Raw genomic sequence first — 23585 nt, 5'->3', positions numbered from 1 at the left:
TGGACGTCTAGAAACATGGAAACGAACGAGTTAAGTACAAATACAACAGGGGCTCGCATGCCTCTCAAATGCGAGAAGACCCAAAAAGGGAAAAAAGGATTATGGTAACACTGGGGTTGGGTATCTGGTCTAATGATGCTCTCGCCTCTTTCTCTAAATCAAAATATATCGGTCGTCCTCCTTTGTGGGGGGAAGACGTGCTTCTGGGGGGGGGGGGGGGGGCTCCTCAGAGGAGCACGTAGAGGGAGCAGATCTGTTGGATATTCCATGGTCAGCAGTGCACAATAGAACAAAAGCCGAGTGCCAAAAATTAGGCAATGATGTGGGAAGGGGGGGAGAAGTGGAAGGGTTGTCCTCACCAGACTCAGCCCCATGATCATGGAGGACCAGAAGGCGACGTTGTTGAGCGTCTTCTTGCCGCGGACGAGCTTGGTGCGCTGCAGCATGACGATGGGGAGCTGCAGCATCTGGCAGACGAAGCCGTAGCCGCGCAGCTTCTTTGTGATGCAGGCCATGACGATCTCGTGGCCGACGGCGGAGATGAGGAAGGTGATGACGGTGGCGTAGGCGCGGCCGATGTGCGGCCTCGAGGCGCTGTAGACGTGGCGGCGCAGGAAGCTGTATACCGGTATGTTCCACTCGCGGCTGAACTCCATCCAGTCGGTGCTGTTCCACCAGTCGCTGTAGAAGTGCCGGTCGGCGAAGCGGGTGATCTCGGCGAAGGCGCCCAGCACGTACTCGAAGATGACGAGGAAGACGAGCAGGAAGGTCAGCATGAAGGGGAACAGCATCCAGGACGTCGTCTCGGCCAGGATGAGGAGCGACTCGAGGGCCCCCGGGGCCGGGTCCGAGCCGTGCAGACGCGCCGAGGACTCCTGCAGCGTCGGGAGAATGAACTCCTCCGAGATGACGGTCAGCAGGAAGATGCACCCGAACACGGCGGTGATCTTGGCGATCAGGTTCTTCCAGTCGATGCTGTCGAACCGCGGGTACTCGATCTCGTAGCACAGCGTCGGGCAGAAGAGGAAGTCGACGTAGTTGGACCAGGTCAGGTTCGCCGGGTACGTGACGTTGCCCATGGGGCTCGTCAGCTCCCTGGCGAGGTCCTCCCGCAGCTGCGCGAGCTCCTCCTCCTCCTCCTGGCTGTCTGTGTGCTCGGGGTGCTTGCTGTGTATGGGGCTCGAGACGGTGCCGCCCGGGTTCTCGGCGGTCGGGTACAGGTAGGCGGGCTCGCGGGAGGCCGTCTTGGGGTTGTCGAGGTCGTGCAGGCGCTTCTCGGTCTCGCTGAGGTGGCCGTTGTAGAAACCGTACGAGTGCATCTTCATGAGGATGACCATGGTGTGCAGGATCAGGAACACCTGCGACGTCCACGGCCACTCCAGCACGAACGGCACCGCGACCCAGAACGCCATCCACCCGACCTGGTATACGCTCTGAATGGCCATGCCTCCTTTTGCCCAGGTCATGGCGCTCCCGGCCTTCTGTTTCCTGACGTACATCTGCAGCGGGTACACGAGCGAGGCGCTGGCCACCATGGCGAAGTCGACCAGGCCCAGGTGCCACCACTTGATTGTAAAGAGGGTCCAGATCTGGACGCGGAAGGGCCAGCCCGTCTCCTTGAGGTTGCGCAGCATGGACGTGATGCCCATGATGAACAGGCCGACCCAGAAGAGGTTGAAGAAGCCATGGAAGTCGCGGTAGTCGGAATTCGGGTCAAAGTGCGACACTCGGCTGGCGAACTCTATGGTCGGGAAGATCCTCCGCCGCTGCTCGGCGCGGGCCTGCCTGCGGGCGCTCGACAGGACCTTGACTGACGGTAGGGCATCGGCTGGGACGGGCGTCGATCGGCCGCTGTTCGAGGGGTCCTCTGGTTAGCTTTGACGTCGCAATGCCACGAGGAGGGGACGAATGGTGTCTGTGGTCTATATAGCTGGGGTCGGGGGCGGGCTGCGTGCACACCTTGTCTGGCCGGTGGTTGTACCGGTTTCATTGTGATCCAAATATCCGCTGGTGCTCGCCGAGGTACTCGTCGTCAGCTGTGAAAGCTGCGAGTGGACTGGCTTGCGAGGCCGTGGTCGCAAGATGCCGTCGTTGGGGTCGTGGATCTCTGCTGAGGAAGCCATGTTCAGCCAGGGCCACGGCCAGCGTACCAAGAGAGTGGCTGATCGCCGCCAGGTCTCGGGCAGCAAGTAAGGGAGCTTCGAGCTGTCAACACGGCCGTGAAACCGGGAAGATCATGCGCAGGGCGTGGGAGAGGAGTATAGCAGCAACAACAGGAGCAAATAAGGGGCAGGTTGAGGCTTCCACCGAGGAACCTTGATAATAGCCCGAGTCAATAGACTTTGTAGATTATGCAGAAGAATGACGATGCTGTACGCCCCAAGAGTAGAGAGACAGAAGAAAGCCAAGTGTTTGAATCATCCCACTCTTGGCACGAAATGCAGAGCCGTCCAAGATAATAAGGAGAGGCGACTCCTTTCTGTTTTATTAATGTTGGGTTATGTGTCGAAAGTGGCCAGAAATAGGATAAGCTCTCCAGTGCACCCTCTAGAGTCCAGACGACAGCGAGATTGATGTAACCTCGCCTCTCCCTATTACATGGGCGGACCTGGTCATCTTGCAGCAGCTGTCCCTCGGCTCGACCACTCTCGAGCCCCCGGCCGGCAGCGCTACAGCTGTCATCTGGCCCCGACTTGCGTCACCTCGGGTACCTGCCGGGGTCCGGTAGTGGGCTTTCCACTGCATGCAGCTCGTCGCATTGCTGCACCGTTATTAGGCGTTTTCGTACCAACCGTATAAGCTGGCGCCGTATACGTATACACAGACGTATTGGGTGAAAAGACCGTCTACACGGCGAACGCAATTTCATGTTACTATTGATATTTCATTAACGCCTGTTCCAATGGTACAGGCAGTGCAAAGTATCTGTTCGTTGGGTGGCATGATCGACCTGACAGTGTCGTCAGACTGGCTGGCAGTAGGATTGTTGCTGGTGTGGTGTTGGAACAGTCAGCCAGTTTCGTTGGTTCCGATTGCGACAGGCTACAGCCAAGACACAAATTTATCATGCCGCCCTCCCGTCACCTTGCAAGCAAGTCGCTCGCTGCTGGGTAAAAGAGAGGGGAGGGAGGAGGCTGAGTGCTTGCAGCTGATTTCTCAGGACACCCAAGCTATCACTGGTTGGCAGAACGGGAATCGCTCACATATTCTTCCATAGCCTCCCGCCCCATGGTATTACCACAGTAGGTTGCCTTAAAGACCCTTGCATTCGCATGACCTGGCATGTAGTGCACCAGAACAGGCACGATCGACCATGCACACAGGCCCAAGTCTTTCACGGCAATCACGTCCGAAGCTGCAATGATGTCTTGCAAAGGTGAGGCTTGCCGATGCGGTGAGCAGTGCATGTCTACTCGGCGGTGTAAATCCTGGGCCGTTTTGAAGGACTGGCTTCGGTGGTCACCTTGCACAGCAGCTCTCTTTGATAGGCCAGGTTTCACGGCCAGCAGTGCCCAGGCCATGTGACATGCGGTGCAGCTCATTTTACATGGATCGAGGCCGGTAGAAGTGCTTCACGAGAATGGTCCGATGAGTAAGGGTGTGGTCTGTAAACATGTATTTGCAGTTGCCTAATGCTTGAAGCACCTAAGCAAACCATGTGCAAGGCTCTTTAGTAATAGCCAAAGATCTGCTGCATTACGTTCGGCCGACGCATCGACGCATACGCAACTGTGCCGCCACCGTCCCCAGGTCGGTCCCTGCAGGCCGTTGGAAGTCTCATACTGGGAGACATCTCATGCCTCTGGTGATGACAGCGGCGACGCTAGCCAGGCAGCAGGGCCCTGACCTAGGAACAGGAGCAGAGCTGCGAACTCTCTCCTCTTCAAAGTACTCAAGTTGCGCGGGCATACAGATGTTGGGGCCGACAAAGGCAACTTGCGGGCAGCCAGATGCTTGAATGTCCTACCTCGAGCACTCCCCCGGCCCTACAGGTCGCCCAGATCAGATTCCACAGCGAGATAGTGAGAGAGATGAGAATCTAAAAGCCACAAGTGGGAGAACATAGTGTCTTGCCAAGCGAGCAAGAGACGAGAACCAGACGAAGAGACTGCCCAGATACAAAAGTATCGAGGCCAACACACAGTTTTACATAGACCACACAAATAATCAAAGGTCAAATGAAAGGCAAGACCGCACGATAAGTGGGAAGGTATATAGGATAGAAGTAGAAGCAGCTTTGTGGACTGTGGAATGAAGAGATGTAGAATCAACATGAGAAATAGCCTGCCACCCGGCAGGTTTGTCTGGCCCTCCAGCACCCACCCCTAGAAGGAAACAAAAGAAAAGAAACGGAGAGAGATAAAGACTCGCCGTGTCAGTCCCCAAATAGCCCCCACCTGTGGCACCTGAAGCGAATTATGTCAGTAGGGATGTCTGCGGGTCCCTCCGAACCTGTTGTCGAAGGTCGGTGAAGCCCCGGAATGCTGCTCATAGTAATCGTAATCATGTCCCGACACAGTCGGTCGCGAATCTGTGCCACCTGCCGTGTCCAACGGCACACCTAATGGAGGGCGGTGGCATGGCCGCCCGAGAAGGTTCAGCACCTGGCTGTTGAATGAGAGGAACTGGTTCTGGCGCACCGCGTCCGGTACGAGTGCGAAGACATATTGGAGCAGCTGCCTCAGCATGTCCTGGTGGTTCGGTCGTCTGTATAAGAGCTGGAAAAGTTCGACAACAACGGCGACAAGCTGCGTGGCTTCGGTTTCAGAGACGCTACTTATCGCCTCGTAAGCTGGGTTGAGGATCGCAAACAGCTCGGCGGTATCCTGCCGCGTGATGGCATCAGAAGCCTCCAGGAACCTGTCCTGGATGCTGCCGAGGACAGTAGTTCGAGCTTTCTCGCTAGGTTGCCCGCTTTGTGAGAACCAGGGAGAATAGGAGCCGTCACCATGGAATCGGCCGGCGGTTGCCCACTGCTGGTTGTCGTTAGGCTGCTGCGAAGGCAACATGGACGCAGGAGTGTGATACTCTCTCTGCATGGCTTCTCCAGCAGACGGAGGGCTACCATGCTGGAATTGCTGGGGAAAACCTGAACAAGCCTCGACGTATTGGTTTGTATTCGGAGCATCGACCACAGTGCCCCTGACGCCGGACTGCGAGCCCTTCTGCGTGGCATCCCGCCGTTGTTGTGTCCGGGGTGAGGCGAGAAGCTTGTCAGTTTTCAGGTTCTTGTCAATACCCCAATCCTTTATTCGCTTCTTATACATCTTCGGCCTGCTCATGAAGATTGTTGGCTTGAATTCTCCTGGGGTTTTGACAAGTCTTTGAACTTACGTGGCGAGGAATTGGTGCTCTGTCTCCATGATCCTCATGACCTCCTTCAAGGGCCTGCCTTCGACCTTGTACATCATCGTGATGAGCGAGCGGACGGAGTCCCAATCACCAGATTCGGCCCAGCGCCTGCGTGGGAATTGAATTGACATGACGAAGGACATATAGAACGAAAGGGGTGAGGGAAGGATGAGTATTATTTGGAACATCGGCGCCCTGCTTGGAGAGGCTCGCTTCGATGGTGGTTCACGGCCATGGCATCCTATTGACTTTAGCAGGGGCCATAAATATATATCCATCAGCCTACTCGAAGCAAAACACGCTTGAAGCTCACTACGAGGCAGCCCGTGATATGTAAGAACTAAGTTTAGAGCTCCGGGGGTTTGGGGGTCGACATCAGTGCCGAGGTGGTCACCACGTGTGACGTCGGACCGACATTCTTCTGGAGAGGCTTTGAGCTGCTTGCCGAGGTCCTTCAACATTGGCGATAACGAGAGCAGAAAAGATTGTTTGTTTCCCGAGCAAGAGGCGGTCAATGTGCGAATACCTTCCAATCAGAACTTGTGCTCAGAAAGAGGTTGGGGGCCAGGAAGGAGGCTGTGTGTAAACGACCGATAACGAGCACGACGAAAGACGATGACCAGCCAGGCAGACGGCGGCGGGACGGAGGAGGATTGAGTGCCTGTCATTTGGACAGGGGTCGGGTCTGCGCCCCCTGGCAACTCCGGCGGGCGCGGGTGCAGGATGGCTGCTTAGTGGGAAGGTACGAGGCAATCAGCTTATCCCCGATTGGCTCAATTGGCCTTAATGGAAACCTTTGGCACAACGCGTCCAGGCGCGTCTCCCAACCCGAGGTTCCACCCACGGTCAACTCCCCTCTGAACACCCTTGGAATTACACAAAATTAACGGATCGTGGACACTTTTGTTGCCCTCCTCGCGACCGTCAACATGTTCAGGCAAGACTTCAACAGGATAGACCCCAAACGGCGGCATGTCGACCACCGCAAGCAACAATTCGTCGACCGCGGGTACAAAGAGCAGCAATATCCCCACAGACTCAACTTCTACGCGACGCCACCCACGGCAGACATCACCCTCGAGCAATTCGAGCAATGGGCAATCGACCGTCTCAGAGGTACAATCCAACTAATACAGGGCCGTTTTGAATGCTTGACTAACTCGATCAACATTTCACAGTCCTTGCCGAGCTCGAGGCATGCTCCTTTCGCAACAAATCCCACGATGAGACCGCCGCCCACATGAAACCCCTCCTAGAGAAATACTTGCCGCTGGACTTCAACAGCTCAAAGTCAACACAGCTCGCTTTACAGCGGCAGAAAGATCACTACAGCCACTTCATATTGCGCCTCGCATTCGCGGCTACCGAGGACCTGCGCCGGCGATTCACCCGTGTAGAGACGACGCTCTTCCGATTGCGTCTGAACCAGGAGGATACGAGAGACCGGAATGAGTTCGTGAGGAGTTTGACTCTGGACTGGGAGATGGTATCGGACGAGGAGAGGCGGGAACTGGAGGTGGAGCTGGCTGCTACGAGCGGCTACGCGCGCAAGGGCGCCCCGGCGGAGGAGACATGGTGCAAGGTCGACTGGGAGCGGGTGCCAGACCTGGTGGAGGGCAGGAGGGTATTCCTGAAGGCTGGAAAGGCATACGTGCCCTCGAGGGAACAGACGAGCATGGTCGTCACCGAGTTCACCTCCAGGCTGGAGCGCGCCCTCGAGCTCACCGCGCGCGCGCTGCCGCGGCTCGACGAGGACGACCGCCTGTCGCCCATACTCGACCACCTCTCCAAGAATTTCATCACCCCGGACGCCTCCTACCAGAGCAGCTCGGGCGACCTCCCCGCCGGCGCCGAGATCTCGGCGCGCAACATCGACAAGCTCTCGCAGCACTTCCCGGCCTGCATGTCGCACCTGCACCGCTCGCTCCGCCGCGACGCGCACCTGAAGCACTACGGCCGCCTGCAGTACACGCTCTTCCTCAAAGGGCTGGGGCTGAACCTGGAGGAGGCCCTGGCGTTCTGGCGGCAGGCGTTCCACAAGGTGACCGACGACCAGTTCAACAAGGACTACCGGTACAACGTGCGGCACGCGTACGGCGACGTCGGCGGCGACTCGAACAGGAGGGGCGGCGGCTACAGCCCCTTCAGCTGCCAGAAGATCCTCACGGAGCACCCGCCCGGCCCCGGCGAGGCGCACGGGTGCCCGTACCGCCACTTCAACATGGAGAACCTGTCGAACCTGGTGCAGGCCATGGGCGTCAACGACAGGAGTGTGCTGAATGGTGTGAAGGAGGACAAGGAGAAGCAGAAGTACCACATGGCTTGCAACCGGTAAGTGACGATCCCACTCCGCCTAGGTTCAATGGTGTTGAGATACTAACCACGTCGTCAGTGTCTTCGAGTACGTACACAAGAACGAGATCAAGAGGGCCAAGGACGAGGGCGTCATGAGCGCCAATCAGCTGGAGACTATTGTTCACCCCAACGAGTACTTCAAGCGGAGTTACGTGCTGAAGAATCTGGGCAAGGGGAATCCGGCGGCGAGGACGTCAAGATGGAAGGCTAAACGGTGGTAATGGGTTTATGTTTTTCTCATACGAGTCCACGACTCAAAGCTTTGTTTTCCTCTATTTTTTTGCGCATGGCATTGTCCGGATTGGGGTTTGCGGGACGGGTTTGTTCTACAAGTAGATATGTAGCTTCGACGGTATTGGACGTCATGATGATCACAGCCTGCTTGCGAAAACACTCCCCCAATTATATTGGGAACGTGTGGCTACGATGTACATTGAAGAACCAGAGTGCGCCACATACTTTCGTTTCGTGTATCATCCGCACTCAATGTGATGGTGGAGTCCTGATCAATCCTTGCAGTCTACAACCTCAATTATGACACAAAATCTTCACACGTTCCTAGCCAAATCTCTGCTTCTCTTCAGACTATACCCTTTTCAAGACCTTTCTTCATGATACAAGCCGGTATCCAATGCTCTGTCGTTTATGTCTATGCGGTCTTTCGTGCAACAATAGTTATAATTATTGTTTGTCCGTCCCGCCTTCCCCCTTAACCAGGCAGAGGGCTCATAAAGATTCCAAGTTGTTCTCATTCCAATCCCGGAGGCCTTGCCATTAAAAATTGGCATGGGAAAATCCTGGCAATTGGAATTAAGCCCAGGATTTATAAGTCCCACAAGACACAGCTCAAGCTAGAGGTCATCCACTGTTGTTCACATCTCAGGTCTTCCTTCAGACAAGATTCGAAGTGGAGAACTTATGTTAGTTCTAGAGCATGTATCACGGAAGAAGTCTGCAGAGTCGTAGACTCGCGATGTAAAGATCTCAAGTGGCCTGAGACAGTTGTGTGGTTTGGGACGGTTTGAATTCTCTAACAGGCCAGTAAAGGCGTGAGATGGGCCCTTATTCCAAGTGGCCTCGAATCAAGCGGTCCAAATTTCTCCTCCGCACTCCCAACGTTTATTTCGCCTTGCAGACGGCAGAGCCGCTGACGACGGTGCAGACCTGGTTGGGACCGCAGGCCGCGCCCTTGATGGGCTTACCGCCAGAGCAAGTGGCGGGTGTGTTTCCCTCGCTGTATGACTTGTGTTAGATCATGGTCTATTATAGTAAAGAGCTCCAGGGCAGAGAAATATACTATACATACCAGGAGTACTCGCCGTCCTTGCAGGCAGCAGCCGCGAAGGCGACGAAGAGGGCAGACACGAGAGCGGAGAACTTCATTTTGTCGGTTGGTTTGATGGTGAACAGAAATGAGTCTGTGTTTTGATGCGAGTTGCTCTGTGCTTTGGAGGGTTTGAGATGAGGATGGAGGATGAGGATGGATAGAAGCAGAGACGGTGCAGACCTGAAAGTCAAGAGGCCTTATATACACAGAAATACGAGCGTCCACTAGCAACGATATCATAACATGACAGCGCCGCGCCTGCTGGCGGTCTGGTAGGGTTATCCATTTGGCATTGATCTTCAGGAGACGGGCGGGACACCTGGAGATGCGGGTCCATCAGAAGATCCCCCAGAATAGATACCCACAGCATTGGACGGCCTGACCGCACCCGGGATTCCGTATGATACGAGGAGACCACAACAAAGGTAAACGTTTCTAAAGCCACGTACAACTTTACTATCGAGACAACAGGGTTGACACTTCGAATACGGGTCAAAAAGGGGGTCCAGGAGTGGGAGAGCAATCGATGGGTTTGGTCGCGCAGCGACTAATGTATTTGCATGATACAGCCAACTGACTCACCTGTCTCACTCTATTAATTCGACCTGGCCTAAATCCGCCCCCGGAGATCCACCACCGACTTCCGGGGCGTCGTCGGGCGTCTCGGTCTCCCTGAGCTGCCTCAGAGCCTCCTCGGTCATCGCCATCATGTCCGTGAAGACCTCCAGCGCGCCTTCGCCCTCGACTTCACACTCCATCATTGCCAGACCTAATTGATACAGCGCGTGCTGGTGCATATTTGTCAGATTTATGAATTTCTCCCGGTCTTCGGGGCTGCAGGACCCCTGCATGTTGTAGTTGCTGAAGTCGACCAATTCGTCGTCCGAGAGGTAGGTTGCGAGCACTTCGAGCGCTTTGTCCTTGCCCTCTTCGAACCCTTTTGCGGAAGACATGCTTGAGATTGGTAGTAAGTGGTTCAATGGGGGATTTCTGTATGAAATGCGAAACTTTTGGATGTTTAATGATGCAAAGCCTCCAAGATGCTCTTCGTCTACAGTTTACAATGAGAAATGGGGTGGCCGATGAGAGTCTTGGTATGAGAACGTTTCGACAAAGACGACTTCAACTGCTCATATACACTCACTCGTCACAAATTACATCAAAGAGCTCTGACGCCGCCATTCTAAGAATAGATGATAACTTCAGAGCTCGGGAAGAAGAGACAAAGAAACAATTTCATTATCTGCTGGCGTCTCCTGCTGACATCCCGCTCGTCACTTTTGACACCAGCTAAATATAGTCTCAGCGGCAAGTTTTTTGAGGGCACGTTTGAGAAGGGGAATTTGCAAGCTGCAGTCTCGGATCGCCATGGCAGGTCTTTCAGGTTCGACGTAGAGCATCAAGAGTGCAGTGTAGCCAACGGTGTCCAGAGGCTTAGTGGTGCGTGCTGCTCATCAGCATTAAGTAGTCATTGCAAGCAAGAAACGGAGAGAAACTCTTTTAAAGGCCACCTAGCAGGGTAAAACTCCCCTGGTGATATTGTTAAGACCGAGGAAGATGCCGAGGATCAAACAGACTTTCCACCTCGTCGACCGAACCTGCCCTACGTTGACGCCATATCAAATCAATTAAATACTCATCGGTATGAACGAACTTGGCATTGAAACTGCATTTAGTCAGTTAAATCTTATTTCTTAAGAGTTGCAGCGATAATGCAGGTTCTAGGTTACTCTCGTCTTTAGGCGCAGTAACTAGCAAGCAACAGCCACCTGCAAGGGGATATTTACGATAGGCACTAACACACCACCCATTTGAGCGATTTACGCTATAGCGAGTATATAAAAAGTAGCACTGCTGATGAATTGATGATGAGGACAGCTAGTTATGGCAGTACAAGAGTTGATTGACCGCGTACGTACAATTTTGGTGGTGGGCATTAATTGTGCACTGGGAGCAGCATGTACCTCTGTAATCTGTTTTTTGCTCTGCGAATATCCGTCTTCTCTTTTTTTTTGTGCGTCTTTAATGGCTTCTGCACTCCTCTCTTCTCTCCCTGCAGTACAAAAGAGCGTGTTGGTTCGAGCAAGACGAGCGACAGATGATTAGAACATCGCAAGTATTTGAGGGCCTAAGCATCTGAAGATGCTAGGAGGAAGTGAAGCGATGAGGTAGACCAAAGCAGAAAACGAGCAGCAACTTTTCGGACAAGGACAACGGATTTCATATTGGAAAGCGATACCGACAATCTCTTGAGCGCACCGATCGCGGCCGGTAGCGTAGCCTAGTAGACCTGCTAAAGGCAGGACCAGACAAGGTCAGCTATTCCTCTCATCCATGATTTCAATCGTACTCCTCATAGACCGGGAGGTCCTCATTCGAGTCGCGTGTGGGGAGAGGGGCGATCTCGTGTGCCTCACGGACATGGTCTGCCGTCATCAAACCGTGGCTAGGGAGGAGTGCACTTACCGAGAGGAAGCCCTGGTTGCGGGTGGAGCCCTGGTGCTCGTCGTACATTTGGAATCTGGACGGCTTCCTAGCGGACAGCCCAGTGCGGATGCTCTCGGGTGCAGACTCCTGCCCTGAACCCTGGACGGCCTTGATGACGGCGGGGAGCACGTTGTTGAGGATAACCGGCGCGACGGTCTTGACGACGCCGCCAATCGTCTGCACGGAGGTGTTGAAGAAGTCACCGATGGGCTCCTCGTGGGCGGATCCGCCCTCGGAAGGGACGGTGAGGCTGTTGAGCTCGCGGGAGTCGAGCTTGCGAAGTGCCTGGAGTGCAGACTCGCCCATGACGGCCCTCTGGACAACTAGCTTGGCGGCCTGGCTCTCGCCGCTCGACTCGTCCCTGTCCAGGGCGCTCTCCTGCTCGCGCGACGCAGCGAGACGGGTCGCAATGGCCTTGAGCCCAGCAACGGCGTCTTTCCGGAGGAGGGGCTTGGCAACCTGGAGGCCCTCGGCGAGGAAGTTGCCGACATTCTCGAAGAATGCCTCCTCGCCGTTGACGACCTTTGTGTCTCCCAAGATACACTCCTCAAAGTCGCTCAACCCGCGTGCCGACTCCGCCCCCAGGATCGTGCTCTGGATGGGCAGTCTTTGCCCACCAGTGCTGCGAGGAAACTTGTTCTTGGGAATATAGTCGGTTTGGCCAACGATGGCGGCGCCCTTTATCAAAGCTGGCTTCAGCTGCTCAGCCAGTTGCGGAATGGCTGGAGCGACCTGCCCGTACGACTGGGCCATGTCTGCGTGGATCTTTTGCAACACGGGGTGGCTGGGGTTGTGCTTTTGGAGCTTCACAACGGCCTGCAGAGCTGATTCTGCCAGGGCACCACGCTCTGGAGCGCCTTCCATGACTTTGGAGGAATCAGTATCCTGAGTCGACTCGCAGGCGTTTCCGAGGGCACCCAGAGCTGCGTGGGCAATGGCGGCAACAGGTGCTCCAGCTTGGCCCAGCATGGCAGTCTCAACAATGGGGAAAACGACTTCGCCCACGTTGCTTATAACGCTGCTGATGTTTTTGAAGACATCGGAAAAGCTCTGTTCTTGCTCACTGGCATTGTTGTTGCGCAGGGTGTATTGGTCAGAGTTGCCCTCTGAGTCAACGTTTATTCCGAGAAGGCTTTTGCCGACGGGTTGAGCAATGTTGAAGGAATCACCAAGAATGCTCTCAGCTCCAACCCTTCCGATCGTCTTGTGCAAGGTAATGCCATCAACCTCGCCAGCCTGGGGCAAGTTCTGCTTGAAGGCACTGAAGAAGTTGTCGTAGTCGGTGATAGGGCTAGCCTGGTTCTTGTCGCCAAGACCGTAGACGTGAGTGGCAATGCCAGTCTGCGTGCCCTCTCGGATCACTGGGGACCCTGACTGTCCACCATAAGTCGATATTCGATAGGTCAACATGCCCAGGGGATTGGCTTTGCTTGTTGTGAGGTCGTACTGCACCTTGTCGAACTCCTTGTACATCTCCGCACCCCTCTCAGCGCGACCATAAGAATCCTTAATACTCTGATCTCCGGGATACCCCACGACGCCTAACATCTCATAACCATGCGGCGGAGTCTTTCCGTATGAAAAGAGTCGCAAATTGCCGGTGAAGGGCTTGTCAACCTGGATGAAGGCAAAATCACGGTGGCGGTTGTCCTTGGAGGCCAGCCATTCAGCGGAAGTAACACAGCGCTTGGCGTGCCGGGTTTGGACTCCAGGACTTCCGATGGATTCCTTTCCTTTATAACCAATGTGGCACTTGATGATTGTTGCTTTGCCTAGCCCATCACTGGCCCAGTTGTAGACGTTGTGGCCAGCAGTAACCATGATATCAGGGCTGATGAGCCAGCCAGTACCCATGTACCAGCCAGTGCTGTCCTTGCCCTGTCCATCGTAGCGCATCTGTAGCTTGACTATGGCTGGAGTGAATTCCGCTGTCAGCTTATCAAAAGACTTTGGAGCTAGAAGGCCTGCATTATACTCACATCGATAGATTCCACCGTCCTGGTACTGGCTCGGGTCCACAGCAACACGAAAATCCGGATCGAACACGGACTCTTCTGTCGATTCTTGAAGGATGCTTCCGCCGACAGGCATATTCTCGCCTCCCATGGCCAGGTCGAACATGCCAATGAGGCCGGTCATGGAGGAAGGAGCGGCCATCGCGACGCTTGCTTTCGGAAGTGATGAGAATTGTTGGAAGATTGAGATTTGAAAATTGCGAGACAGCTAGCGATGGCGATCAAGTGTATGGAAGTAAAGATGAATGAGCTGAGAGCAACTGGTAGACAGTGTTTTCGAAGCTGGCACCAGGACTCACGTGTGCATGCTTTGTCTGGTGAGGGTGACCAGACGAGATCCACACTGGGCATCAAGGGACGGATGCTTTGTACACCTTCGATGTCGACTCCAAATCCAACAAGGAGTCATGTCTATAGATGCTTAAGTAGCAGATGAGGAAAGGTTGCGACGTGCACGACCAATTTGAGCTGAAACCTGAACAGCTCCTTCTTTGTCCTGTGGTTCCAACAAAGAAATTCCAGACTGCTTGCCACCATTCCCAAGATCTACTAGTACCTGTATCCTAGACTACGACAGAAGGCAATCTATGCGTGCCAAATGAAGTCGACAGCAGCTGGCTTCTCATAAAGCAGCCCTAAAATCAACAAGAGACAGCCACCGACACAAGATCGTCAGTGCGGTTGTATCCATCCGTGCGATGCATTACTGTATCAATCTGCCCATTTCATTGTCTTGGTTGGTCAGATTTACCGATTCTGGGCCTAGATACGGAATGCATCACGTGCTAGTTTCTTTTGGAGTGTTGCACCCAAGGTAACACGGTAGCTCAGCTCTGATCTCTGCTTTCATGAAGAGGGACTGCGCACGGAGAATGAATATAAGGCTGTCAGGGAGCAAACATGAGCATCAGAAAAGGCCACAGAATGATTCAAAGCAGTCGAGGGAACCACGGAAGAAGGAATCGTTGGCAAAACTGCTAGTAGACCTCACATCAGTCCACAGTCAAGAAAGACAATTGAAAAGTCTGGCAAGGGTTGAAAATAGATCAGTAATATTGAAAGCATGACCTCTGGCCGTAAATACCATGCAATCCTCCTGCTGGTACTGTAACCGGTGGCATGGATGTTTATATTGCAATTCTGTAGTTTTTCGCTTGTCTCTATCAAATCAAATGGAAGGCCGTGTATGAAGTGTTGGTACATTGGGTTGAAGAAGTTTGATACCACAATAAAATTTGAAATTCACACCCAACCTCGGATCATGTGAGTACCCGGAAGATTCATTGGTGGACATACAAACAAGCTATCCCACTTTCATCCGAATTTCGTTTGCCCTTGCCACTTCCGCAATTCAGATCTCATCACTCAATCACGAATTAGCTGTGGGATGGAAGACGAATCCGAGAGATGAGCCAACACCCCACTAGGCTTTGTCCAGCTTTGGCATCCTGTCATTTCCAGCCTGGTCAAGTAGTTCCGCATAGTTATCTTCATGCGTACTACCCTGCCGCTGGATTAAGTCGCGAGCCCATGGGCCCCTAGGGCGGAAGACCGTTTTGAACGGCGTCGGGATAAAGACAAAGCCTTCCGAGCCAGCTAGGTCGTCAACCACTTCCTTCTCGCCAGTCACCTCCGAGATCCCGACTTCAATGTCGAAAGCCCACAGCAGCTTTGCCATGTGGATGAACAGGCCGTTGCGGGCAATGTTCCGGCCGCTGCATATCCTCCTGCCGAAGCCGAAGCCGGTCAGGGGAAGATCTTTCAGGCTGCCGTCTTCGGCCAGCCAGCGCTCAGGGATGAAGTCGTTCGGCCTGTCGCCGAACACAGACTCGTCTCGGGTGATAGCGAAGTGATTCCCCATCACGATCGAGCCGGCCGGGATCTTGTGTCCCATATATGTGTCCTCGGTCTTGGTGGCGTGCGGAACGCCAGCAACAACCACCGGTCGCCAGCGCAATGTCTCATTAACTGCGAAAGAGCGTCAACGGATTTAGTTAATAATGGACTGAGGGTCTGGGAACAGCCTACCAGTAGCTTCAATATATGCCAGTCTATCACGATCCTCAAACTGTGGCATCCGACTTCTCCCGACCACATTGTCGAGTAACTCTTGAGCTTTGGCTACCCATTTCCCACCACTCGTGACCCACGCAACGACGAACCATTCCATCGTAACCGTCGAGGTATCCAAGGCGGCATCCGCCAGAATACCCAGGTCAAAAGCGACCTCAACCTCGGGCATCCCCCTTGCCTCGGGACAGTTATTGAAGTAATGCTTCGTGAAGTTCCAGCCCAGACTTTCCAACCCTCTTCGCATGTTTTCGACATGTAGGTTCTCCTCCAACAGGTAGAGCTCCTCGGCCTCCTTCTTCCAGGGCGCGAGGAAGGCAGGGAGCTTGTTCAGCACAGGTAAAGTATCGACGACATACGCGCCTACGACACCAGTCCTTGCAAACTCGGCCTGGACACGCTTTGCAGCCTCGAACGACTCCTCACGGCCCGTCTCAAGGCGATACCCGTAAGCCAATCCGTAAATGAAGCTCGCCATGGCGCGCTCGAGGTGGTGGGAGGCGTCGATGCCCTCCTCTCCGGCTGCGTCCGACTCCTTCAGCACATCGAACAGCAGTTGTCTGGCCTCGAGGTCCTGCAACGGGGTGTAACTCTTTGCTGCGCGGACGCTCAGCAGCGGGGCTTCCATGCGCTGGTGGAGCTTGTAGGCGGCGTCGTACGGCCTCAGCAGCATGTGCATGCCTTTCGTCACCAGCTCGCCGCACATGACCCTCCTGGGCCGGTCAGAGTATCGGGCGCTCCTGCGCGAGAGCAGGTCCTGTGCGGCCTGTTGCGAGGAGAGGACGATGAAGGGCTGTCCTGCCATGTCGAGATACATGATGGGCCCGTATTGCTTGCTCCATCGGTAGAACTCCTCAAACTGCCGGCGCTTGGGAAGATGATGCAGGTTGCCGATCAGAGGCAACGCCTTTGGTCCTGGGGGTAGTCTCCTTGCCTTGGTCGACTTGTTCCACGCGTGCTGGATCAGTGGGACTAGGAAAGCCAGCGCAGCTAGCCAGACAGCTGCTGTGCTTAGGCTGGGCGTCGACAACATGGTGGGCGTTGCAGAAAAAGTCCATCGATGGGTGCCAGCGTCGAACAGCCCTTCCACATCTTAAATATACACAGTAGTCGAGGATAGAAAAACAGTCCCGCTCACCCCCAGATATCCCCTCAATATGTCCTGGCCTGGCGTGCCTGGCCTATTGACTGGTGAAGAATTCCGTGCCCCAGCACAAAAAAGTGGTCGGCTACTACCTTAAGCATCCACAAAAAGTGATCGATCACTAATAGGACATCACTGATAGGGACCGCTGTCCCAGAATTGTAACCCCATGAGATTTGAAAGACTGATATAAGCAGATAGCCCACCAAGCATCTTGGCAAGAGATCCGCCTCGCACACAACAAGCAAATAAACAAGCCTCTACAGCAGCAACCTGTCCGATTTGTATGCCATCACTCTGCTCGAGCTTCCTGCTTATGATGCTTTCTTGCACTGCGGCGAGCAGCTTTCTCACTGGATACAGGAGCCTTGTGTGTGGCATTTCAACAGGAGAGTACATTGAATACAGGGCAATTGCGAGGGCAGAAGCGGTTGCTGCTGCCACCTCGCTGCTCTAGCTGGACCTTGTCTGGTCCTCAAGGTCCACCTCCTATCTCGTTTGGCACCTACAAGTTTTGCGTAGAAATTGAGCGAGTCATACTCACCATATCCATCAAGATCTCACGACGGTGCTTGCAGCACATTCACCACGTTTCACATCACGAGCGCGAACCCTAAATCTACGAACACTTAATTCAGCCAGCCTCCGAGACACTTGTGGAATATCTCGAGGCTCTCTAGGTGTAAGATTTCCAAAGGCGCAAGTTGCTATTATTACTTTCCAAGTACGTTTCTTCTGCTCCCTTTCTACAAGTCAAATCGACTCCGTCTTCAACCCCAGCTTTTCCAATCAGGGAAATTGTGCTCAAGCTCTTGAGGAAATGCCTTGGGGCCGAATCGTAGGGCAGCTTTGATCTATCCACCTCTCCTTTAGCCAAGATCGGAATCATACTGTCTGTTTCAAGGCTGATATTTCGGGGCTGGACGTGTGCTTGAGCATGAACACATCTCAGTGGCGTCGAACACATAATGCCAATGCGGAAAACCCGGTCTCGTCACTAAAGGACAGTAGGCGCTAGGTGCTGAGCGACCACTTCTCGGACGAGAGATGGGCACCAGGCCAGGATAAGGGCGGCAGTGACATATTTTCGGACGGACAGGTCGGTCGCGGGGATTGTGTCCCTGGTGACATGATTTGATGTACTACTAGGTAGCAACTTGGTCGTGATGCAGACTTGCGCTTTTCAAACCTCAGTCTTGTGTGACCGTCCTTTGTTGAACACGGAAGCATCAAATATGGAGCCCGTGAAGTCATCAAAGGCTCCTGCACTCTAAACCCAGTCTCTTTTCATCGGGATTTTGAGTTGGGAGCTGGCAGCAGCTAGATCAAGGTGAAGATAGGGCTGTGAGTGGAAATATACTACCGTCAAGACTAGACCGACTCAAGTTTGCAAATCAAACATATCGAGCTATGATTTTTGACTTTGCTCCTCAAGGAGTGTAATATCAGGGGGTTGAGAAGACTCAAAACAATGGTGCTCTATATGGCAGAACTGGCCACTCTGCCCTTATATGCAACGTTAAGTTCTGTTGTTATTGGGCTTCACCACCCAGCATCTATGTGAATGTTCTCTACTTTCAACACATCGTTATTGGTTCATGTGGACATCAATGTCGTGAAACATAATCATAGCTGAACAAGTCCACACTCGGACACAGCCTGGGCGCCTGCCTCATCAAGATCCACTCACAGCAGACCAGGTCTCGTTGGTTGAGACAGAACGGAGCTCATAACGGACAGGCACAAAACGGCGGGGAAACCAACAGCGGGAATATTCGAGACACAACTGAGTGTGACACTTGCAATATGCAGATAGGGTACGTAGCGCACGTCACACAAAATTTGGGGGGGGGGGAGGTGTCAGATCTCGAGGGGAGGGCCCATTGGCACGCAAAGCACGGCGTCAGTGGGCCGGGCTCCCAGAAGATGGAACCCACCCCTTCTCGATGGTACGACAGCATGACATCAGGACCCAACAGTGATGAGTGTGCTATGGAATTAACGGGTCGGCGCGGCGGCTTCCACCTACAGCATCTGGCTTGTCAAACATGGGGGCTCCTCCCAAGGTGGGGAGGGGGAAGGGGGGCAGGTGGGAATACAATGGTCGACACGACAACGACAGCGGGATAAACCACGAGCAGCCAGCATCTCGAAATGGGGTTCGCCAGGGCCGCGGGACTCGGCTGGCTGCGAACGAAGCGGCAGCACCGTCCAGGGCTTGGGCGGAGGGGGAGGGGCCAAGTTGCTGTACTGCACACTACACTGGAGCGCACTGCACCTGCATGCTCGCTCCCTCCGCAGAGGAGCAGCTCTGCAGGAAATAAGGTATGATGATGGATACCGGAATTAGCATCCGACTGCAACTCCCCGGGGTGGCTGTGGGACTTCTCCTGTGAGCTGTGGTGCAGCTAGCTACCTAGGTAACAGCATATGCAGTGTCTTGCTGGCCGTCCTCGCTTGGCTCATTTGGGATGGCGGAGGGGCGACCCGGCCGAGAATGATTTGGCGGCCAAGGCTCCCACTGCCCCGAGTGCAATGCGCGCCGATGGGGTCGCGCTGGATGGAGATGATGTCCGCCTGCACGCCAGCAGCACAGTATGCAGCAATCAATCATCTGCCAGCGGGAATAAACGAAGGCCAAAAGACCAAAGCCCGGGCGGGCTCGGCGCAATGGCCGGGAACAGGCGACCGAGAAATGAGATGCGGATGCGACGTGATGTGAATGCCCTCACTTTTCGCAGAAGCCTTGTGTGGGTTCTGAAACGGTCGTTGACATGCAAGTGAGGTCGTGGTTACTAATAAAACTAGGTTCTGGCAATCGACGATTTCTGAGCAGATCGGTTCGAGCCGAGTGCCAGGAAACTCTGCGGAGCACCGTTGATTTGCATACCCAGCACGTGGATGGCGGACATATTTCTCCGCTATCCGCCAATCACTAGTTCGTCCTTTCATTGTTCTGCTGGGTGCAGAAACTACCAGAATCGATGCCACCGCCCATTATCGACTTATTAGGTCACATGAGGGCATACCCATCTGGCGCCGTCGAGGTCTGGAACCTTTGTCCGCGTCGGCAGCCGGGGGTCCGCTCAAAGAATGTGCAATTATCCAGTCTAGCCCAGCGTGACAGACAAGCCCTGGTCTGCAGCCAGACGACGAACAGCACAGCACACCGTAGACCGCCTTTGATCAACGACGGCACTATGACGGGCGCTGTCTCTCTCGCCCGTCCGCTAGCACAAGCCACCTCACCTCACCAGCGTTGGACCCTGCGTCATTAGCATTGGCCCGATCGAAGCAGGCAGGGTCTCGACGGCTAGACCCTGATTCCCGGGGATCGAAGCTGTCGTGCTGGAATTCATCAGCGACGCCCATCGTAATGGGGCTGGTCATCAGGGTGGGTGTCGTCCAGCCTGCCGTGTTGCTGCATCACCATCGTGGCTCTGCCATCCGTCCGTCCGTCGTGGTGGTGCGCGCCTTCGAGACATGCCAACCCGAAGCCTCGAGCCTGATTAAGCTTGGAAATAAAAGGCACGCATGCATCAAAGAGGACCCCAAGCTGCCAAAGATAGAAGTTCTCTTCTCTCTCACCCTCTCGGGTTTTTACTTGGTTGCGCAGCCTCCCAAGGGGCCCAGAAACTTGGCAGTAGACGGCTTCGCTCTGCTTACGTATAGTGCCTTCGTCCCCGTTCTTGTCCCCCCGTCTGATCTTTTTCGGGAGGGCTTGAAGCCATCGCGGTGCCACGGCCACTAGCTCGCTGCACGATGAGGTCAGAGTGCCCTCCACCACAGCACTGCTGCCACCTGCCAGTCAGGAATGGAAAACGGATGTTGCCGCGCTAGGAGAGCCTAGCGCCCCGGTCCCTCATTCGCAGGCTGGGAATGGCCTCATATCATGTCTGTCGTGCTCCGCCGGTCGTCTCGTCGTTGGTCTGGCGGCAGTGGTGTCGTTCCTGGTTGCCAGCGGCGATGTGGTCACGGCGGTGTCGCTCACGGTGACGAAGGGTGGTCAATAAGGTTTGACGATCGGGACGATCCCGTCGCCCAGACCCAATGAGGCCGGGTACCAGGCGTCGGGTGCTGGCTGAAACCTGCCCTCGACCACCAGATTCTTGCCCAAGCCGTATCCATGCCGGTGGCCTCGTGAAGGCGCACGGCGAGTCGAGGATGACGGAGGCTCAACCATCTGCCGGCGCGGCCATCGTGGTGTACCGTTGCACGACTGACCGCCGGCAAGAGAGAAAGTGCAACGACGGGACCGAAGAGACGCTACAGAACAGGACACGCAACCATCAGGGCGCCAGGGGCAACTTGAATCTGGACCCCTTGGGGTCCCCAGACTATGATGTCGTCGTGCGCCAGTTCGACTCAGAGACGTGCAGGGCCTTGGAAACGAAGAGAGATTAAGAGCCAGCAGGTGTTCGAACGTGGGAGGGGTGTGGACGTTGTGTGGTACAACTTCCAAGTTTCTGGGTGCATGTGCTGAAATGTGTACCGTACGTGTTGCAGAGGTGTGTGTGCAGGCTGCGTTTTGGCGTCCAAAAATGAATGAAGTGTTGAACTGATTCGGCCACCACCTCCTCGGCAGATTGCATAACCGTAGGGCGAGGCTGTCGTGTGCCTTGTTTGGGGGATGGGAGGGACGGATGCAGTACTTACAGTACGTACAAGGCTCCTCTGATACAGAGGGGTCTGGACTCCCAAGCTTGGCTCCGCCCAAGAAGCCCTGCCTCAGCTCTTGTTGTGTGATTTTGTGCGTGCATCGAGTGACCGGAAAGTCGCAAGGCACAGGATGCCGACCTGGGCCCGAGCAGATTGTAGATAACCTCGTGCCTCTCTCGGCGCAAACAGAATGGCGAGGGTCCGAACGATGGCTGTGCTTTCGAACCTGCCGGGACAGCCGGGAGGACGGCGACAGACGCCGAGCGAGCGTGGAGCGGACCCTCCCTCTGATTTCCGCAGCGGCCGGAGGGGGCTGGGGAAAAGAGGACGAGCGTGTGAGCGAGCAGTTCGAATCCGTCCTCTCGCATGACCTCCACATGCAGCCCAGCCCAGCACTGCACCTGCACTCTGCACCACACGCGACCACCACCAGGCTGCAAAAAGGGCAAGAGCCGGTGCTGCTGCACGCTCTTGCTATTTGAGTAATGCCGCTGCAGACACGAAAGGAAGGAGCCACAGCTTGCCACCCGGGGACCCGTACCAGCAACATGCAGTCAGTCCCTTGCTGTCTGGCTGTACAGTTGGAAGATGGATGGATGAGATATGGGGCTCTGCAAGCCACACGAGAGCCCCCGCCTGCATGCACCTAAACCGTTGCAACTTCCTCGCGCCCGGGCAGGTTTCGTCTGACCCTCGTCGCCGCCGCCGTCCCTCGTCGATGGATTCGGACACATCAACGGGAATCTGGACCAGCCCACCGGAGTCCACCTAAACTCTGAGCGTCGCATTGCGCGTTCCCAATCCAACTCTTTTCTGATACCCCTTCCCGCCGCCTCCATGGCCTTTTTTTCCTTCCCGGTGGGTTACCTACCTGGCTGGCTGCCTGGCTGGCTGGCTCCCTCTCCCCACAGTGGGCACACCCGAAGCATGATCACCGACAGACGGGTCTAGACCGTTCGTCGCTCGGGCTGCAGGGCTGGGGGCCCTGCCTGCTGCCCCAGACTTAACTTCCTTCCTGGCCTGACGGGGTTTTTCTTGACCCCTTCCCTCGGTGCCTCTTTTGGGAGACAGACAGGGAAGACGACAGGACGCCCAGCCGGGCATGGAAACGGCAGATCACACACGCGACGCACGAACCGGAGGAGCGCATGCTTCTGGTCGACGAGAGGGGTGAATCCCCCCGGAGGATATCCTGTATCTAGTAGTCTATTTGCCGAGGCAGACCCGAGGGTCCAGGGTGACCGTGACAAGAAGACATCGTGATCAAAATCCAGTCTCGCTCTTCAAACAGCTCCCCGTGCGTTCGTCCCTCACCCCCCTCCCTCCCCCGGTTCGAATTCCGGGCGATCCAGCTCGAGGCGGTCGATCACCAAAAAACCCGCCCAGGCCGCCCATGTGGGTTTCTTCCCACCTCGCGTGGTTGTCAAAAAAAGAAATTGCCCGCCAGCCCGCCGGGCCTGGGCCCTACGGGAGGGCCCATTGGGCATGACAGGTTTTCCTTCCTGATCGCGCTAGCATTCCCTCGATCCCTCGATCAAGACGTCGCCGGGGAGGGAGGACGGGTGTCATGATCTTCCTTCACATGTTGTGGGCGATCATCACGCACATGTGTCGGTCAACAGGTGAGAGGGAGTATAGCAAGTGCTTGTAATAATGGTCAGAGACGGGGAAAGGAAAACAACACGCATAACTCCCTCGACCGGGTGGCGGCGTAGCTTTCCCCGATCAAGCCACCGGTCGCCCGAACCGCACCCCGTTGTGTAACTCGCCTCACGCATGCAAGTCGCAGTCTTGCAGTGCCGATAGGGGCCTGACGGCCGGCGCGGCGCGGCCTGACGGTGTCACCGCATGAATTGACTTGAGTTGAGTGGAGTTGGAGATTTGTTTTGTTGATGATGTTGTTGTTGGGAGCCGCCGCCTCGCATAATGTCCTCCCCCACCGCCACGCAAGCCCCATCCATCTTGTCTCAGACAGGCAGAAAGATAGTTGAGCAGGTAAGAGGTTGAAACAAAAACAGGGCTTCCTTCATTCGCCCGTGCATTTCTCCGGGGCGCGGGAGATGGAAAGGGAATATTCCTCATTCCGAACCGATAGAAGGTTCTTGGCAACGCCCTGCCCGCCGCGTCGTACAGCCAGCCCTGCCGTATTCTATGCGTATGCGAGTACGGAAGAAGA

At 55.1% G+C, this 23585-nt stretch overlaps 8 protein-coding genes across 8 annotated transcripts; 2 read left to right on the top strand and 6 right to left on the bottom strand.

The window, feature by feature from the left end:
• Positions 1–226: 226 nt before the first annotated feature.
• Positions 227–2123, bottom strand: INS49_015609 (uncharacterized protein; the record flags this gene model as incomplete). Its single annotated transcript, XM_043176288.1, has 3 exons — positions 227–253; positions 360–1851; positions 1960–2123. The coding sequence occupies 3 exons, from the start codon at positions 2121–2123 to the stop codon at positions 227–229; spliced, it is 1683 nt and encodes a 560-aa protein (XP_043019743.1).
• Positions 2124–4421: 2298 nt separating this feature from the next.
• On the bottom strand, positions 4422–5483 carry INS49_015608 (uncharacterized protein; the record flags this gene model as incomplete). Its single annotated transcript, XM_043176287.1, has 2 exons — positions 4422–5274; positions 5335–5483. 2 exons carry the CDS (start codon positions 5481–5483, stop codon positions 4422–4424), a joined length of 1002 nt encoding a protein of 333 aa, XP_043019742.1.
• Positions 5484–6281: 798 nt separating this feature from the next.
• Positions 6282–7928, top strand: INS49_015607 (uncharacterized protein; the record flags this gene model as incomplete). Its single annotated transcript, XM_043176286.1, has 3 exons — positions 6282–6468; positions 6531–7683; positions 7745–7928. The coding sequence occupies 3 exons, from the start codon at positions 6282–6284 to the stop codon at positions 7926–7928; spliced, it is 1524 nt and encodes a 507-aa protein (XP_043019741.1).
• Positions 7929–8826: 898 nt separating this feature from the next.
• On the bottom strand, positions 8827–9090 carry INS49_015606 (uncharacterized protein; the record flags this gene model as incomplete). The annotated part of the gene is made up of 2 exons (XM_043176285.1): positions 8827–8941; positions 9014–9090. 2 exons carry the CDS (start codon positions 9088–9090, stop codon positions 8827–8829), a joined length of 192 nt encoding a protein of 63 aa, XP_043019740.1.
• A 531-nt stretch (positions 9091–9621) lies between these two features.
• INS49_015605 (uncharacterized protein) lies at positions 9622–9987 on the bottom strand (the record flags this gene model as incomplete). Its single annotated transcript, XM_043176284.1, has 1 exon — positions 9622–9987. One exon carries the CDS (start codon positions 9985–9987, stop codon positions 9622–9624), a length of 366 nt encoding a protein of 121 aa, XP_043019739.1.
• A 1387-nt stretch (positions 9988–11374) lies between these two features.
• On the bottom strand, positions 11375–13678 carry INS49_015604 (uncharacterized protein; the record flags this gene model as incomplete). Its single annotated transcript, XM_043176283.1, has 2 exons — positions 11375–13434; positions 13501–13678. The coding sequence occupies 2 exons, from the start codon at positions 13676–13678 to the stop codon at positions 11375–11377; spliced, it is 2238 nt and encodes a 745-aa protein (XP_043019738.1).
• A 1281-nt stretch (positions 13679–14959) lies between these two features.
• Positions 14960–16639, bottom strand: INS49_015603 (uncharacterized protein; the record flags this gene model as incomplete). The annotated part of the gene is made up of 2 exons (XM_043176282.1): positions 14960–15504; positions 15565–16639. 2 exons carry the CDS (start codon positions 16637–16639, stop codon positions 14960–14962), a joined length of 1620 nt encoding a protein of 539 aa, XP_043019737.1.
• Positions 16640–20800: 4161 nt separating this feature from the next.
• Positions 20801–21154, top strand: INS49_015602 (uncharacterized protein; the record flags this gene model as incomplete). Its single annotated transcript, XM_043176281.1, has 1 exon — positions 20801–21154. One exon carries the CDS (start codon positions 20801–20803, stop codon positions 21152–21154), a length of 354 nt encoding a protein of 117 aa, XP_043019736.1.
• Between the last annotated feature and the right edge of the window lie 2431 nt (positions 21155–23585).

This window comes from Diaporthe citri, assembly GCF_014595645.1.
Source record: "Diaporthe citri strain NFHF-8-4 chromosome Unknown scaffold_9, whole genome shotgun sequence".
In the NCBI taxonomy this organism is placed as follows: domain Eukaryota; kingdom Fungi; phylum Ascomycota; class Sordariomycetes; order Diaporthales; family Diaporthaceae; genus Diaporthe; species Diaporthe citri.
This window is presented reverse-complemented; position numbering and strand designations above follow the sequence as displayed.